General features: G+C 48.9%; 2 protein-coding genes across 2 annotated transcripts in view; one reads left to right on the top strand and one right to left on the bottom strand.

Moving 5' to 3' along the window:
• Positions 1-14,815, bottom strand: part of LOC146839281 (uncharacterized) — a 396,410-nt gene that overhangs the window by 165,816 nt on the left and 215,779 nt on the right.
• LOC146839282 (uncharacterized) overlaps positions 1-14,815 on the top strand; it is a 98,839-nt gene that overhangs the window by 18,879 nt on the left and 65,145 nt on the right. Inside the window, exon 2 of the mRNA XM_085651309.1 lies at positions 3,271-4,991. Coding sequence (XP_085507435.1) covers positions 3,302-4,991 — 1,690 coding nt within the window. The 5' untranslated portion in view covers positions 3,271-3,301. The remainder of the gene's footprint in view (positions 1-3,270; positions 4,992-14,815) is intronic.

Raw genomic sequence — 14,815 nt, forward strand, 5'->3', positions numbered from 1 at the left:
GAAACTAACTTTTAGGACTTCGTAACTGAGAAAAATCCTAATTTTAAGACTTTCGGTATTCACAGAAACCATTTAGGAGTCCTAAAGTTAGGACTCCTAACTTCTGTGAATACCGAAGTGAGTAAGTGTCTTTTGTGAATACCAAAATGGTAGTAAGTTTAGGATTTTGTCTTAAGTTAGTTCTGTGAATTGGGCCCTAAGTCTTTTGGGGACGACAGGGACATGCAAGGTGGGATCGCCTTGCGCATTCAAGGCCTTGCTAGATTTTATATGTCCTTCTAGTGATTAACAAGAATGCAAGTTCTCTCCCGGGTCCTGGTTAGTGTCACTACGCGGCGTCTGCGTGTCATCAGGGTTTCGTTTTCGGCCGTAGTCGATCATGGGTTCACACATCAATACCACATGCAGAGTTGAAATTTACGATGATGTCCGATGTGGTAACGTTGCTCCAGTATCAGCGGTGTGTTGTACACCGTTAGCCCCACTATACTGTTTATAAGCGTTTTGCTTTAGTCGGATGCACGCTCGGTTCACTATGGCGACCCCCCCCAGTCACCTCCGCCGTATTTTTCCTTGCGGTATATCTTTATACAATGTATTGGGGATGCATGCAGTGTCACAGTTGTTTCTCCTCAAGGGGATTCCGGGGGGCGATCCCGCTCACGGTCTCGTCCAGGCCACGGCCGCCATCTTAAGGCCGAGATCCTCCGTACCTCACGGCCTCAGCGTCCAGCCTCCGTTTCTTTCAGATCTCTTCTTGCTGGTACAATATCCTCTTTTAATCCTGATCATCCGCATTTGGTTTTGCCATCTCCAGCCCTCCCTCACCATACCGGACACACTGAGGTGCAGCAGGAGGTTCAGGCTGCGGCGATCGTGATCAGTAACCACGTGGCTTCGTATATATCCCGCAGTCACGGCCAGCAGCCACCGCTGACCAGCACGGGGATGACTACCCGCCCCCCCTCCCCCCCCCCTTCTGGGTGGGCTTCCTCCAGTGCGATCGATCTCTGTGGAGATCAGGCGGCCATCTTGGCGTCCGGGCCCCGTTGCCTCCGAGGCCGCACCAGCCCCGCACCTCCGTCAGACCAACTCTGCAAAGTGTGGCGATCGCGGGCCAGGTGTCAACAAACTTGCGGCCGGCGAAGTGGGGTCTTAAAAGCAGCTCAAAGACAGGATAGCAGGCAGGATCGTTGTCGGGCGACCGGAGCGGTGGCGAAGTTTAGTTGAAAAGAACGCTACCACCCCATCCTCGTTCTAAGAAATGAGCAAGCATCATGGATTTATGATCAAGGCTAAATCTGGGTCACAACTTGACCCTTGCCCTCCAGCAGTCATAAAATCTCTAACCTCTGCAATGAATCAATGAGTATTGGTAAAGCGCACCCTTAAGGGTAGCTGCGCGCTGAGGGTCTGTGTCTCCATTGAAAGCCAGGTCTTGAGTTTCTTGCTGAAGTCCGCCAGGTGGGGCAGGTCGTTCTAAGTCTTGTTGGCGATGTAGGAGAAATCCCCTGCAGAGCGTTTTGAAAAAATCACTGACTCAAGCTGAAGTTCCAACTATTGTTAAAAATGCTCTAGTGCTTCCGTTACTGAAAAATCTTACAACCTCGCGTTGCTTAAGAGGGCTGCGATCCCCTTCAGTCACAAACTTTCTCCACCCCCTGCGATCAGGCTTTCGTCCAATGTACGGAACCGGTCATCCTATCTGTAGTTGATAACTTAAGATGGGACCATAATCTAGAACTGATCTCTGCTCTGGCGCGTTCACATTTGTTGGCCTCCTTTTACGGGGTCAACCATCATATGTTGGTCGATCATTTAGAAGAAGCTGGCTCTCAGGGCTCTGCCGTGGAATGGATGAAATCCTTCCTAACCGATCACTGTCGGGTAGTACATTTGGCAAACCTTACTGCAGGTGCTACAACCATAGAGTGTGAGGTACCCCAGGGGTTGTCATTTTTCCCGCACCTCTGTTACTTATATGCTAAGCTATTGGTCGGAGAACTATCTTCAAGAGGTTCCAGGCTTTATAACCACATCAGCTCTCAGATAATTCTTATCAATGGAAGGTCAGCCTCACCACTCCAGGTTCAAAATATGATGCAATTTGATGATTACTTGATGAGGTTGAATCAGCTAAAACTGAATATTGACAAAACTGGGATTGTAATTCGAAAGAATAAGACGAATCTTTGGAACCAACTTTACTCACCAACAAAAATGAGATAGTTACCGGCGCCTAAACCCGCAGTTAAGAGCCGGGGAGTGATCATCGATAGCAATCTTAGCAAGAACCGGCTGCTGGAGCCGTAGGATCTAAATGCAGATTTATGTCTCAACTACTTAAGAGAATAACCCCCCTCCTCCCACTTTAGGCAAGAAAAGCAATAGCGGCGGCCGCAGTCCTATCTAGATCGCATTATGCCAACCGAGTATATGTAAGAATACCCAGTATCACCATTCATAGACTACAAGTGATTAACAGCGACACAGCTTGTTTACTACATCATCTACCGAAGTGGACACACGCCACACCTATATTAAAATAACAAATCCCCTCTAAGGCCCTCTGCCTCGGCTCTAAAGGGTTGAGAGGTCTAGCCCCTCACTTCATTGTAAACCAGGCGGAAATGCATACACCCGTACAAAACCAGAGCTCTCCTCACTTGAATTTACTTTCTATTCCAAAAGTACAGAAGATCAGATCAGGTGGACGCAGCTTTGGTACGAGCTCCTTCCATACGGATCTCTCTCCCGGCTAAATCCATTTTGAATCTAACTTCAAGTGTTTTTCCAGAAATCTCAAAACCTACAAGTCTACTCATACTAGATTCTTCCCCAATCTGATTCGTTGTCTCCTCTTTTATGTATTTCGGTTTCAGATCCAAGAAGCCTCCGATTGAACATATGCAATGACATAACAAGCATTTTGTAGATCCTGTGGAGGTTCGGTATGTTGGCGCGTGCTTCAGTCACTGAACCGAATACTGCAAAAGAGAGGTGTACACTGCAAGTGAGAAAGATAGCGCAGTCAATTTGAGCAGACCAAGGAACAGACCTAGTGTTGGAAACACATTTCAAATCCGAACCTTTCATAATATATGAACTATGTTGCGGGTATTGTGACATTTCAATGATTCCATTTTTTTCTGGTTTTAGAAATGAGCGATGTTCTCTGTTCACACCGGGCTTGGTGAGACAGGAAGGAGTATTTTGACCCAGCTGTCCTGTGATAACGTGTTGTCTTTTCTCTTTTCCTCCCCTCTGCAGACACTCGAGACTTGAAAATCAGAGTACCAGAATGGGCAGAAGAAGGGCTCCAGGAACGAAAGTGACTGCGCAGTGTTCACGTGAATCCGTAAGAGCCACTGTCCCATCTTTACCTCTTCATGACATCTCAGCTTCAAGATCCCGAAATGATGCTCCGAGGGACCAGGACCTGGAACCGCTATCGGAGAACCTGCCCCATATTATCCTTTTATCCATGCTGGAGGAGTTGGAAGCCAAACTGGATAACTTGCTGAATACTGTGGAGGACGTCCCTTCTAGAGTCGTTAGGCTGATGAAGAAAATCTGGATAGAAAAGGATCAAGGTTACCTAGATAATGGTGCAGTGTCTTTGGAGGTGGTCTGTCCGGCGAGCATTAGCGATTGTGCTGTTAGCCGGTCTCCTGTGACACCTCAACTGGACAAACCAGGGGAACCGAGCTTGTGTCTTCAGCCGGTGTTTTCTAATGGGCATGCACCAAAGCAGGACTGTACGCTCTCTTCTCCAGCCAATGTTCAAGGTCGTCCAGAGGAGCCAAGCCTTTGTCTACAGCGAATGTTTCCATATCGATGTGACCCACAGCAGGACCAGTGCGTGCAACCTGGGTTTCCAGATGTACACGAGTCGCAGCAGGAGCAGTGCATGCAACCTGGGTTTCCAGATGTACACGAGTCGCAGCGAGACCAGTGCATGCAGCCTGGGTTTCCAGATGGAAATGGACTCCATCTGGATTCTACGGTATCCAGGTACTCTCAGATGCATCCTCCAGTCAGATCAATGGCGGCAAATTGGTGTCTTCAGTCCAAATTTGTTGATGGACAGAGACCAGAGCAAGACCAGAGCGTACAGTTAGCGTTCCCAGAAGAGAGGGAACCAGATGAGCTCCTGAAGCAAGATCCATCCCCATTGTCTACTTGTAGCTGGGACCAACAGAACCTCTGCCCACACCCACTATTTCCTGAAAGACACGAACCACAGAAAAACCACTGTATACAACCCACGCTACCAGATGGGAACGGACCTGATGATCCCTTGGAGGAAGAATTGATGTGTTTTGATTGCCAAGATCCCCAGGAGAACCAGTGCTTCCAACCAGTGTCACCTGATGAGATGTCATCAGACGAACACATAGAGTCTGGGCTGTTGTCTTTTGGTGGCTTGGGGTCACAACAAACCCAGTGCCTACAGCAGCACCTATGCTTGAAGCAGGAACTTCCTTATGCACAGGATCCAAACGTGAAGTACGAGCTAGAATCAATGTGCCCTGAAGCACAGGAACCAGATCAGAAAGACAAGTTGGAACGGACCTGTGCTGATGCACCGGGTTCAGAGCAGAACAACACGGTGGAACCACTGCACACTGCTGCACAGGATCGAGAGAGTGAATCGGTGCTTCCTGAAGCACAAAAAACAGATCAGAACAGCACGGTGGAACCACTACACCCAGAGGAGCAGGATTCAAATCAGAACTACAAGCTAGAACCAGCTTGTACTGATGCACATGGTTCAGATCAGAGCTGCATACTCGAGCTACTGCACCTTGAATCACAGCATCCACATCAGCACTGCAAGGCAGAACTGCTCTGTCCTGAAGAGCGGGGTCAGCCTGTGCCCCCATCATGCGTAGAACTGGAGACCATTACTGCAGACGAAGACGCCCCCGCAGACTCAATGGAGACCGGACCAACACTGTCACAGTTATTGCCGTCCAAAGCCAACCCAGGTATGTGTTTCGCTATGCATGGACACTCATAATGCGTACTAACACATGTAACCTCTCCAAAATGCACATGTGTAGATTTTAGTAAGTCTTCGAGGGGATTAATATGGAACCCCCTGAGCGATACTGACCCCCAGAGTACGCTGGGTGCAGATGTGTCCCTGCACTCTTTTCTGGTTCCACACAGGACTGCATCCTTCCTGTGCAGAAACAGGCCTGGTTATGGGACTCTGCATGAGACAAGCAGGCCAGTAGCTCTCGTCCTTCCTTGTCCGTCCCCATTCCAGGCTGAGGAACTGGAAATAGCGCCATTCATGGGAGGAATTACTGGCTGGAATCACACGTAATAGTCTGATGCAAGTGATGTGGTGTTCATTGAGAATCGCAGACATGCGCAGTCTAGAGAGGGAACTGTTTCCAGTTGCACAGTTACATTGGGTAAGACGCAGTCATCTCCAGTTCCTGATATAAAAATCCTAGTCTGTATTCGGCCTCAACAGCAGGGACGACCAGGGATGTTGTTGTCACTGCAGGGTTCTCCAGGAGTGCACACGGCCTCATGATAAACAGATACACAAAGGTTATGGAACTCTGAGGTGACTTGCAATAATCTTATAACATGCACCAGGTGGTACTGTATCCCGTATAATACATGGTCACACCATCACCTTTCCCACAAACCTTGGTGCGTAGCTCCTACATGTGCAGCAGCTAACATGCTTGCAAACATGAAGAATTAACATAAAACCTCTTGTGCAAAATTAAATATAAAAAACTGTTAGATATTTGTTGCAAAAAGATATTAGAAACAGTTCAATAAAAGTCCATTTAAAAAAAGCTGCAGTAGCTCGGAACGTGTAGAAACGTGCAGAAAGATTCCACCCTTCCTTTATCTAAGGAAACTAATAAACATATTCCCTCTGCTTCTCATAGTAAGCTAGTAACATACAGCAGAAGTAAAAAAAGCAAAGTTCTGTTTCTTGCTTTAACCCCTTCGCTGCTGCGGACATTCCGCTGCAGCGCTGGGGGGGGCAGGGGGGCAGCGCGGCGGGCCTGTGCTCATGACGGAGCCGCTCCGTCATGAGCCACAGTTGAGCTGTGCTCATGACGGAACGGTTCCGTCATGACTCCGCCCATTTGCGTTGTCCCCTCGCACAGGCGGGGAAACAGCGCCGCGCAGGCGGAGCGGCCGCCAACAGGATTGTCATGACGGAACCGTTCCGTCATGAGCACACGCCAACCGTGGCTCATGACGGAACGGTTCCGTCATGAGCAGGGAAGGGGTTAAACAGCTGCTTCAATTATGCTTCGTGACTCGACCTTCTTTTCACATCAGCTGCTGGCAGCAGGCATTGTGCCCTCAGGACTCGACTGTAATAACTTATAAAAGCCGAGTTCTGACGTCTTTTCTTCATAATCACTGACTTGGTGCATCACAAATTGCTGATTATAGAGAAATTAGAGACCGCCGTTTATACAGGGATTTCAGAATCCCATGGAATATAATTATATATATACATATAATAACTTTGGTACAGTTCAATGAATTTGCACAAAACTATTTGGGATTGGCATGGCTAGTTTCATGCAGTGTATTTTTGTGGTCCTCAAATTAAGCCACTAGTCATTTAAGATAGAGCTAGCTCGACCTTGAGCCCATGAATGGTCCGTGCACCTGGATTCGCGGACTCAAATGTAGAAATATATTGCATCCGATTGGATGAGGGAGCTTTTTCGCCCATCCATTTCGGATACGTAAACCCAAAGTTGGGTCTGCGGATCTGAAGCTCCCTGATGGGCTGGCTACATCTCGACCCATTACATGATGAAGAGACTTGTTCCCCGCATCCTGATTGGCTGGCTACATCTCGACCCATTACATGATGAAGAGACTTGTTCCCCACATCCTGTAAAAATACTAAAGAAGCCATAAAGAGCTGTGGTGCCATCCTGTCTCTCCCTGGCACAGGGGCTGCCTAATGTTAAAATGTAGATAAAAATTGCTGATTTTGAGCCAGTTTGGATTCCACATCATGACCCTTGAGGTCCGCAAACCTTAGGCAGGTGACTGCGCCGGCCCAGTAATTGGCCTTGGACCCTGGTGGACATTTGTGATGTTCGGACACCTGCTGCTCGGTCTGAAACCCTATCGATGTCCAATAAGGATACACAAGTTTGCAAGGGTCTGAGAACCCCAAGAAAGTGTCCGGGAACCCTTAAAAATAAAAAATAAATAAACATAAGCCAGGCCCTTCAGGGAGTCCCCTGATGTGCCCAGGCACCTTTGAACACCTGTGCGTGCTTGGAGTTGGCTGCAGGGAACGGTTGCGTGTGTATATGATGGGAAAAAACCCCACTGAAAACAAGCATTGGCAAAGCAAATAGGTGTCTCCTATGCGAAGGCTATTGACTTTGGCAATGAGTTTTAGCCATCATGTACACCACTGTGACTGCTGTTCGACATGGCTAAAAGTTAGTGGCACGGGGTTGGGTGGGGTAGATAGAAGGGGGATAGATTGGGGTAGAGTGGAATGGGGTAGATTGGAGTCAAGTGGGCTACATTGAATTGGGGTAGATTTGGGTGGAGTGGAGTAGATCGAGGTGGAGTAGGATGGATTGGGGTGGATTGGAGTGGGATAGATTGGGAAAGAGTGGGGTTGAATGAGGTAGATTGGAGTAGAGTGGGGAAGACTGGAGTGGAGTAGATTAGAGTGCAGTATATTGGGGTAGTTTGGATTGCGGTACATTGGACTGGAGTAGAATGGAGTGGAGTTATATAGAGTGGTGTAGGGTAGATTGGGTTGGGGTGGGGTACAGTGTGGTGGAATTGATTGGAGTAGATTTAAGTGGGGTAGATTGGATGGGGTAGATTGGAATGGGTAAGTTTGGGGTGGAGTGGGGTAGGGTAGATTGGAGTAGGGTGGAGTGGATAAGATTCGACTGGAATGAAGTAGGTTTGGGTAGAGTGGGGTGGAGTGGAATTTGATAGATTGGAGTGGAGTGTTGTGGGGTAGATTAGGGTGGAGTGGAATGGGGTAGATTGGGTGGATTGTAGTGGGGTGGATTGGATGGACTGGGGTAGATTGGATGGACTGGGGTAGATTAGATGAAGTGGAGAGGGACAGATTGGGTGGAGTGGAGAGGGATAGTTTGGGTGGAGTTGGATAGATTACAGTGAAGTGCAGTAGATTATGGTAGATTGGAGTTGGGTAGATTATGGTAGTTTGGAGTGGGTAGATTGTGGTAGGAGTGTAGATGAGTTGGATAGATTGCAGTGGGGTAAATTGAAATGGAGTTGGGTAAATTGGACTGAAGTAGAGTGAGGTAGATTGGAGTGAAGTTAGATTGGAGTAGATTAGAGTTGGGGTAGATTGAAGTGGAGTGGGGTAGACTGGGGTATATTGGAGCAGAGTGGGGTACATTTGAGTGGAGTGGAGTGCAGTAGATTGAGGTAGAGTGGGGTAGATTGGAGTTTGGTGGGGTTGATTGGGTTAGATTGAGTGTAGTAAGGTAGATTGGAGAGGGGTAGGCTGGAGTGGGATGGGGTAGATTGAGTTAATGGGGTAGATTTCGGTGGGTAAATTGGGATAAGGTAGATTGGAATGGGGTGAATTGGAGCGGGATGGATTGGGGTACTTTGGAGTGGAGTGGGATAGATTGGGGTAGATTGGAGTGTGGTGGGGTTGATTGGGTTAGATTGAGTGTAGTAGGGTAGATTGGAGTGGGGTAGGTTGGAGTGGGATAGGGTAGATTGGAGTGGGGTAAGTGGTGTGGAGTATAGGGGTGTGGAGTGTTGTTACATGGAGTGAGTGGCGTAGATTGGAGTGGTGTGGTGTGGAGTTGAGTGGCGTAGTGTGGAGTATACTTGGTGTGGTAGCGCACTGTCATTACAGACAACACATTTGCAATTGAAATGATCATTACATTTACACCGAAATATGGTTTTACTGCACTTAAATGATAATGTTTGCAAATGTCATCCCCTAGTGCAGGGGTCTTCAAACTGTGGGGCGTGACCCCCAGGGGGGCCGTGGAGTGATGCAAAGGGTGTCGCGCCTTCCCAGTCACACTTCTGCCCAATCAATCAATCAATCAGTAAAATTTGTAGCGCGCGCTACTCACCCGCAGGGGTCTCAAGGCGCTGAGGGGGGGGGTCGCTACTGCTCGAACAGCCAGGTCTTGAGTTATTTCCTGAAGGAGAGATGGTCCAGGGTCAGCCGTAGGTGAGTGGGGAGGGAGTTCCATGTCTTGGCTGACAGGTAGGTGAAGGATCTTCCTCCAACGGTGGACTTCCGAAAGCATGGGACGGAGGCAAGGGCGAGGCTGGCGGATCGGAGCTGGCGGGTGGGTGTGTAAAATGTGAGGCGGCTGTTGAGGTACTTCGGGCCCGTGTCGTGGAGAGCCTTGTGTGCATGGGTGAGGAGTCTGAATGTGGTCCTATTGTTGACGGGGAGCCAGTGCAGGTCTTTCAAGGGGTCCGAGATGTGGCTGCGGCGAGGGATGTCCAGGATGAGTCGTGCTGAGGCGTTCTGGATGCGCTGGAGTCTTTTCTGGAGTTTGGCTGTGGTTCCAGCGTAGAGGGTGTTTCCGTAGTCCAGACGGCTGGTGACGAGGGCCTGGGTGACCGTCTTCCTGGTTTCGGTGGGGATCCATCGGAAGATCCTTCGGAGCATGCGCAGGATGTTGAAGCAGGATGACGAGACGGCGTTCACTTGCTTGGTCATCGTGAGGGAGGAGTCCAGGATGAAGCCCAGGTTGCGGGCGTGGTCTGTTGGTTTGGGTGCGATGCCCAGGGCAGGGGGCCACCAGGAGTTGTCCCAGGCAGAGGGAGATGGTCAGAGGATGAGGACTTCCGTCTTGTCTGAGTTCAGTTTTAGACGGCTGATCTTCATCCATTCTGCAACGTCTTTCATTCCTTCGTGGAGGTTGGCTTTGGTGGTGGCAGGATCGTTGGTGAGGGAGAGGATCAGCTGGGTGTCGTCGGCGTAGGAGATGATGTTGAGGTTATGTTGGCGAGCGATGTCTGCGAGAGGGCTCATGTAGACGTTGAAGAGGTTGGGGCTGAGAGAGGATCCCTGCAGAACGCCGCAGATGACTTCGGTGGCCACGGATCGGAACTAGGGGAAGGCGGACTCTCTGGGTTCTTGCGGCGAGGAACGAGATGATTCACTCCAGTGCCGCTCCTTGGATACCGGTGTTGTCGAGGCGCTGTATCAGGGTGCGGTGGCATACGGTGTCGAAGGCTGCTGAGAGGTCCAGGAGGATGAGGGCAGCAGTTTCCCCGTTGTCGCGCAGGGACCTGATGTCGTCGGTGGCTGCGATGAGGGCGGTCTGTGCCCCCATCATGCGTAGAACTGGAGACAATTACTGCAGATGAAGAAGCCCCCGCAGACTCAATGGAGACAGGAGCAACACAGTCACATTTATTGCCGTCCAAAACCGCCCCAGGTATGTGTTTCTCTATACATAGACACCCAGAGTGCGTACTAACACATGTAACCTCTCCAAAATGCACATGTTTAGATTTTAGTAAGTCTTCGAGGGGATTAATATGGTTTGGGTGGAACCCCCTGAGCGATACTGACCCCCAGAGTACGCTGGGTGCAGATGTGTCCCTGCACTCTTTTCTGTTTCCACACAGGACCTGCATCCTTCCTGTGCAGAAACAGGCCTGGTTATGGGACTCTGCATGAGACAAGCAGGCCAGTAGCTCTCGTCCTTCCTTGTCCGTCCCCATTCCAGGCTGAGGAACTGGAAATAGCGCTATTCATGGGAGGAATTACTGGCTGGAATCACACATAATAGTCGGATGCAAGTGATGTGGTGTTCATTGAGAATAGCAGACATGCGCAGTCTAGAGAGGGAACTGTTTCCTGTTGCACAGTTACATTGGGTAAGACGCAGTCGTCTCCTCTCCAGTTCCTGATATAAAAATCCTAGTCTGTATTCGGCCTCAACAGCAGGGCCCACCGGGGATGTTCTTGCCACTGCAGGGTTCTCCAAGAGTGCACACCACCTCACGATAGACAGATACACAAAGGTTATGGAACTCTGAGGTGACTTGCAATAAACTTATAACATGCACCAGGTGGTACTTTATCCCGTATAATACATGGTCACACCATCACCTTTCCCACAAACCTTGGTGTGTAGCTCCTACATGTGCAGCAGCTAACATGCTTGCAAACATGAAGCATTAACATAAAACCTCTTGTGCAAAATTAAATATAAAAAACTGTTAGATATTTCTTCCAAAAAGATATTAGAAACAGTTCAATAAAAGTCCATTTAAAAAAAGCTGCAGTAGCTCGGAACGTGTAGAAACGTTCAGAAAGATTCCACCCTTCCTTTATCTAAGGAAACTAATACACATATTCGCTCTGCTTCTCATAGTAGGCTAGTAACATACAGCAGAAGTAAAAAAAGCAAAGTTCTGTTTCTTGCTTTAAACAGCTGCTTCAATTATGCTTTGTGACTCGACCTTCCTTTCACATCAGCTGCTGGCAGCAGGCATTGTGCCCTCAGGACTCGACTGTAATAACTTATAAAAGCCGAGTTCTGACGTCTTTTCTTCATAATCACTGACTTGGTGCATCACAAATTGCTGATTATAGAGAAATTAGAGACCGCCGTTTATACAGGGATATCAGAATCCCATGGAATATAATTATATATATACATATAATAACTTTGGTACAGTTTCATGAATTTGCACAAAACTATTTGGGATTTGCATGGCTAGTTTCATGCAGTGTATTTTTGTGGTCCTCAAATTAAGCCACTAGTCATTTAAGATAGAGCTAGCTCGACCTTGAGCCCATGAATGGTCCGTGCACCTGGATTCGCGGACTCAAATGTAGAAATATATTGCATCCGATTGGATGAGGGAGCTTTTTCGCCCATCCATTTCGGATACATAAACCCAAAGTTGGGTCTGCGGATCTGAAGCTCCCTGATTGGCTGGCTACATCTCGACCCATTACATGATGAAGAGACTTGTTCCCCACATCCTGTAAAAATACTAAAGAAGCCATAAAGAGCTGTGGTGCCATCCTGTCTCTCCCTGGCACAGGGGCTGCCTAATGTTAAAATGTAGATAAAAATTGCTGATTTTGAGACAGTTTGGATTCCACATCATGACCCTTGAGGTCCGCAAACCTTAGGCAGGTGACTGCGCAGGCCCAGTAATTGGGCTTGTACCCTGGTGGACATTTGTGATGTTCGGAGACCTGCTGCTCGGTCTGAAACCCTATCGATGTTCAATAAGGATACACAAGTTTGCAAGGGTCCGAGAACCCCAAGAAAGTGTCCGGGAACCCTTAAAAATAAAAAATAAATAAACATAAGCCAGGCCCTTCAGGGAGTCCCCTGCTGTGCCCAGGCACCTTTGAACACCTGTGCCTGCTTGGAGTTGGCTGCAGGGAACTGTTGCGTGTGTATATGATGGGAAAAAAAACCCCACTGAAAACAAGCATTGGCAAAGCAAATAGGTGTCTCCTATCCGAAGGCTATTGACTTAGGCAATGAGTTTTAGCCATTATGTACACCACTGTGACTGCTGTTCGACATGGCTAAAAGTTAGTGGCACGGGGTTGGGTGGGGTAGATAGAAGGGGGATAGATTGGGGTAGAGTGTAATGGGGTAGATTGGAGTCAAGTGGGCTACATTGAGTTGGGGTAGATTTGGGTGGAGTGGAGTAGATCGAGGTGGAGTAGGATGGATTGGGGTGGATTGGAGTGGGATAGATTGGGAAAGAGTGGGGTTGAATGAGGTAGATTGGAGTAGAGTGGGGAAGACTGGAGTGGAGTAGATTAGAGTGCAGTATATTGGGGTAGTTTGGATTGCGGTACATTGGACTGGAGTAGAATGGAGTGGAGTTATATAGAGTGGTGTAGGGTAGATTGGGTTGGGGTGGGGTACAGTGTGGTGGAATTGATTGGAGTAGATTTGAGTGGGGTAGATTGGATGGGGTAGATTGGAATGGGTAAATTTGGGGTGGAGTGGGGTAGGGTAGATTGGAGTAGGGTGGAGTGGATTAGATTCGACTGGAATGAAGTAGGTTTGGGTAGAGTGGGGTGGAGTGGAATTTGATAGATTGGAGTGGAGTGTTGTGGGGTAGATTAGGGTGGAGTGGAATGGGGTAGATTGGGTGGATTGTAGTGGGGTGGATTGGATGGACTGGGGTAGATTGGATGGACTGGGGTAGATTGGATGAAGTGGAGAGGGACAGATTGGGTGGAGTGGAGAGGGATAGTTTGGGTGGAGTTGGGTAGATTACAGTGAAGTGCAGTAGATTATGGTAGATTGGAGTTGGGTAGATTATGGTAGTTTGGAGTGGGTAGATTGTGGTAGGAGTGTAGATGAGTTGGATAAATTGCAGTGGGGTAAATTGAAATGGAGTTGGGTAAATTGGACTGAAGTAGAGTGAGGTAGATTGGAGTGAAGTCAGATTGCAGTAGATTAGAGTTGGGGTAGATTGAAATGGAGTGGGGTAAATTGGACTGAAGTAGAGTAAGGTAGATTGGAGTGAAGTCAGTTAGATTGGAGTAGATTAGAGTTGGGGTAGATTGAAGTGGAGTGGGGTAGACTGAGGTATATTGGAGCAGAGTGGGGTACATTTGAGTGGAGTGGAGTGCAGTAGATTGAGGTAGAGTGGGGTACATTGGAGTGTGGTGGGGTTGATTGGGTTAGATTGAGTGTAGTAAGGTAGATTGGAGAGGGGTAGGCTGGAGTGGGATGGGGTAGATTGAGTTAATGGGGTAGATTTCGGTGGGTAAATTGGGATAAGGTAGATTGGAATGGGGTGAATTGGAGCGGGATGGATTGGGGTACTTTGGAGTGGAGTGGGATAGATTGGGGTAGATTGGAGTGTGGTGGGGTTGATTGGGTTAGATTGAGTGTAGTAGGGTAGATTGGAGTGGGGTAGGTTGGAGTGGGATAGGGTAGATTGGAGTGTGGTAAGTGGTGTGGAGTATAGGGGTGTGGAGTGTTATTACATGGAGTGAGTGGCGTAGATTGGAGTGGTGTGGAGTTGAGTGGCGTAGTGTGGAGTATACTTGGTGTGGTAGCGCACTGTCATTACAGACAACACATTTGCAATTGAAATGATCATTACATTTACACCGAAATATGGTTTTACTGCACTTAAATGATAATGTTTGCAAATGTCATCCCCTAGTGCAGGGGTCTTCAAACTGTGGGGCGCAACCCCCAGGGGGGCCGTGGAGTGATGCAAAGGGTGTCGCGCCTTCCCAGTCACACTTCTGCCCAATCAATCAATCAGCAAAATTTGTAGAGCGCGCTACTCACCCGCAGGGGTCTCAAGGCGCTGAGGGGGGCGGGGGGGGAGGGGGTCGCTACTGCTCGAACAGCCAGGTCTTGAGTTATTTCCTGAAGGAGAGATGGTCCAGGGTCAGCCGTAGGTGAGTGGGGAGGGAGTTCCATGTCTTGGCTGACAGGTAGGTGAAGGATCTTCCTCCAACGGTGGACTTCCGAAAGCGTGGGACGGAGGCGAGGGCGAGGCTGGCGGATCGGAGCTGGCGGGTGGGTGTGTAGAATGTGAGGCGGCTGTTGAGGTACTTCGGGCCCGTGTCGTGGAGAGCCTTGTGTGCGTGGGTGAGGAGTCTGAATGTGGTCCTCTTGTTGACGGGGAGCCAGTGCAGGTCTTTCAAGGGGTCAGAGATGTGGCTGCGGCGAGGGATGTCCAGGATGAGTAGTGCTGAGGCGTTCTGGATGCGCTGGAGTCTTTTCTGGAGTTTGGCTGTGGTTCCAGCGTAGAGGGTGTTTCCGTAGTCCAGACGGCTGATGACGAGGGCCTGGGTGACCGT

Source organism: Triturus cristatus, chromosome 4_1 (assembly GCF_964204655.1).
Source record: "Triturus cristatus chromosome 4_1, aTriCri1.1, whole genome shotgun sequence".
Taxonomy (NCBI): domain Eukaryota; kingdom Metazoa; phylum Chordata; class Amphibia; order Caudata; family Salamandridae; genus Triturus; species Triturus cristatus.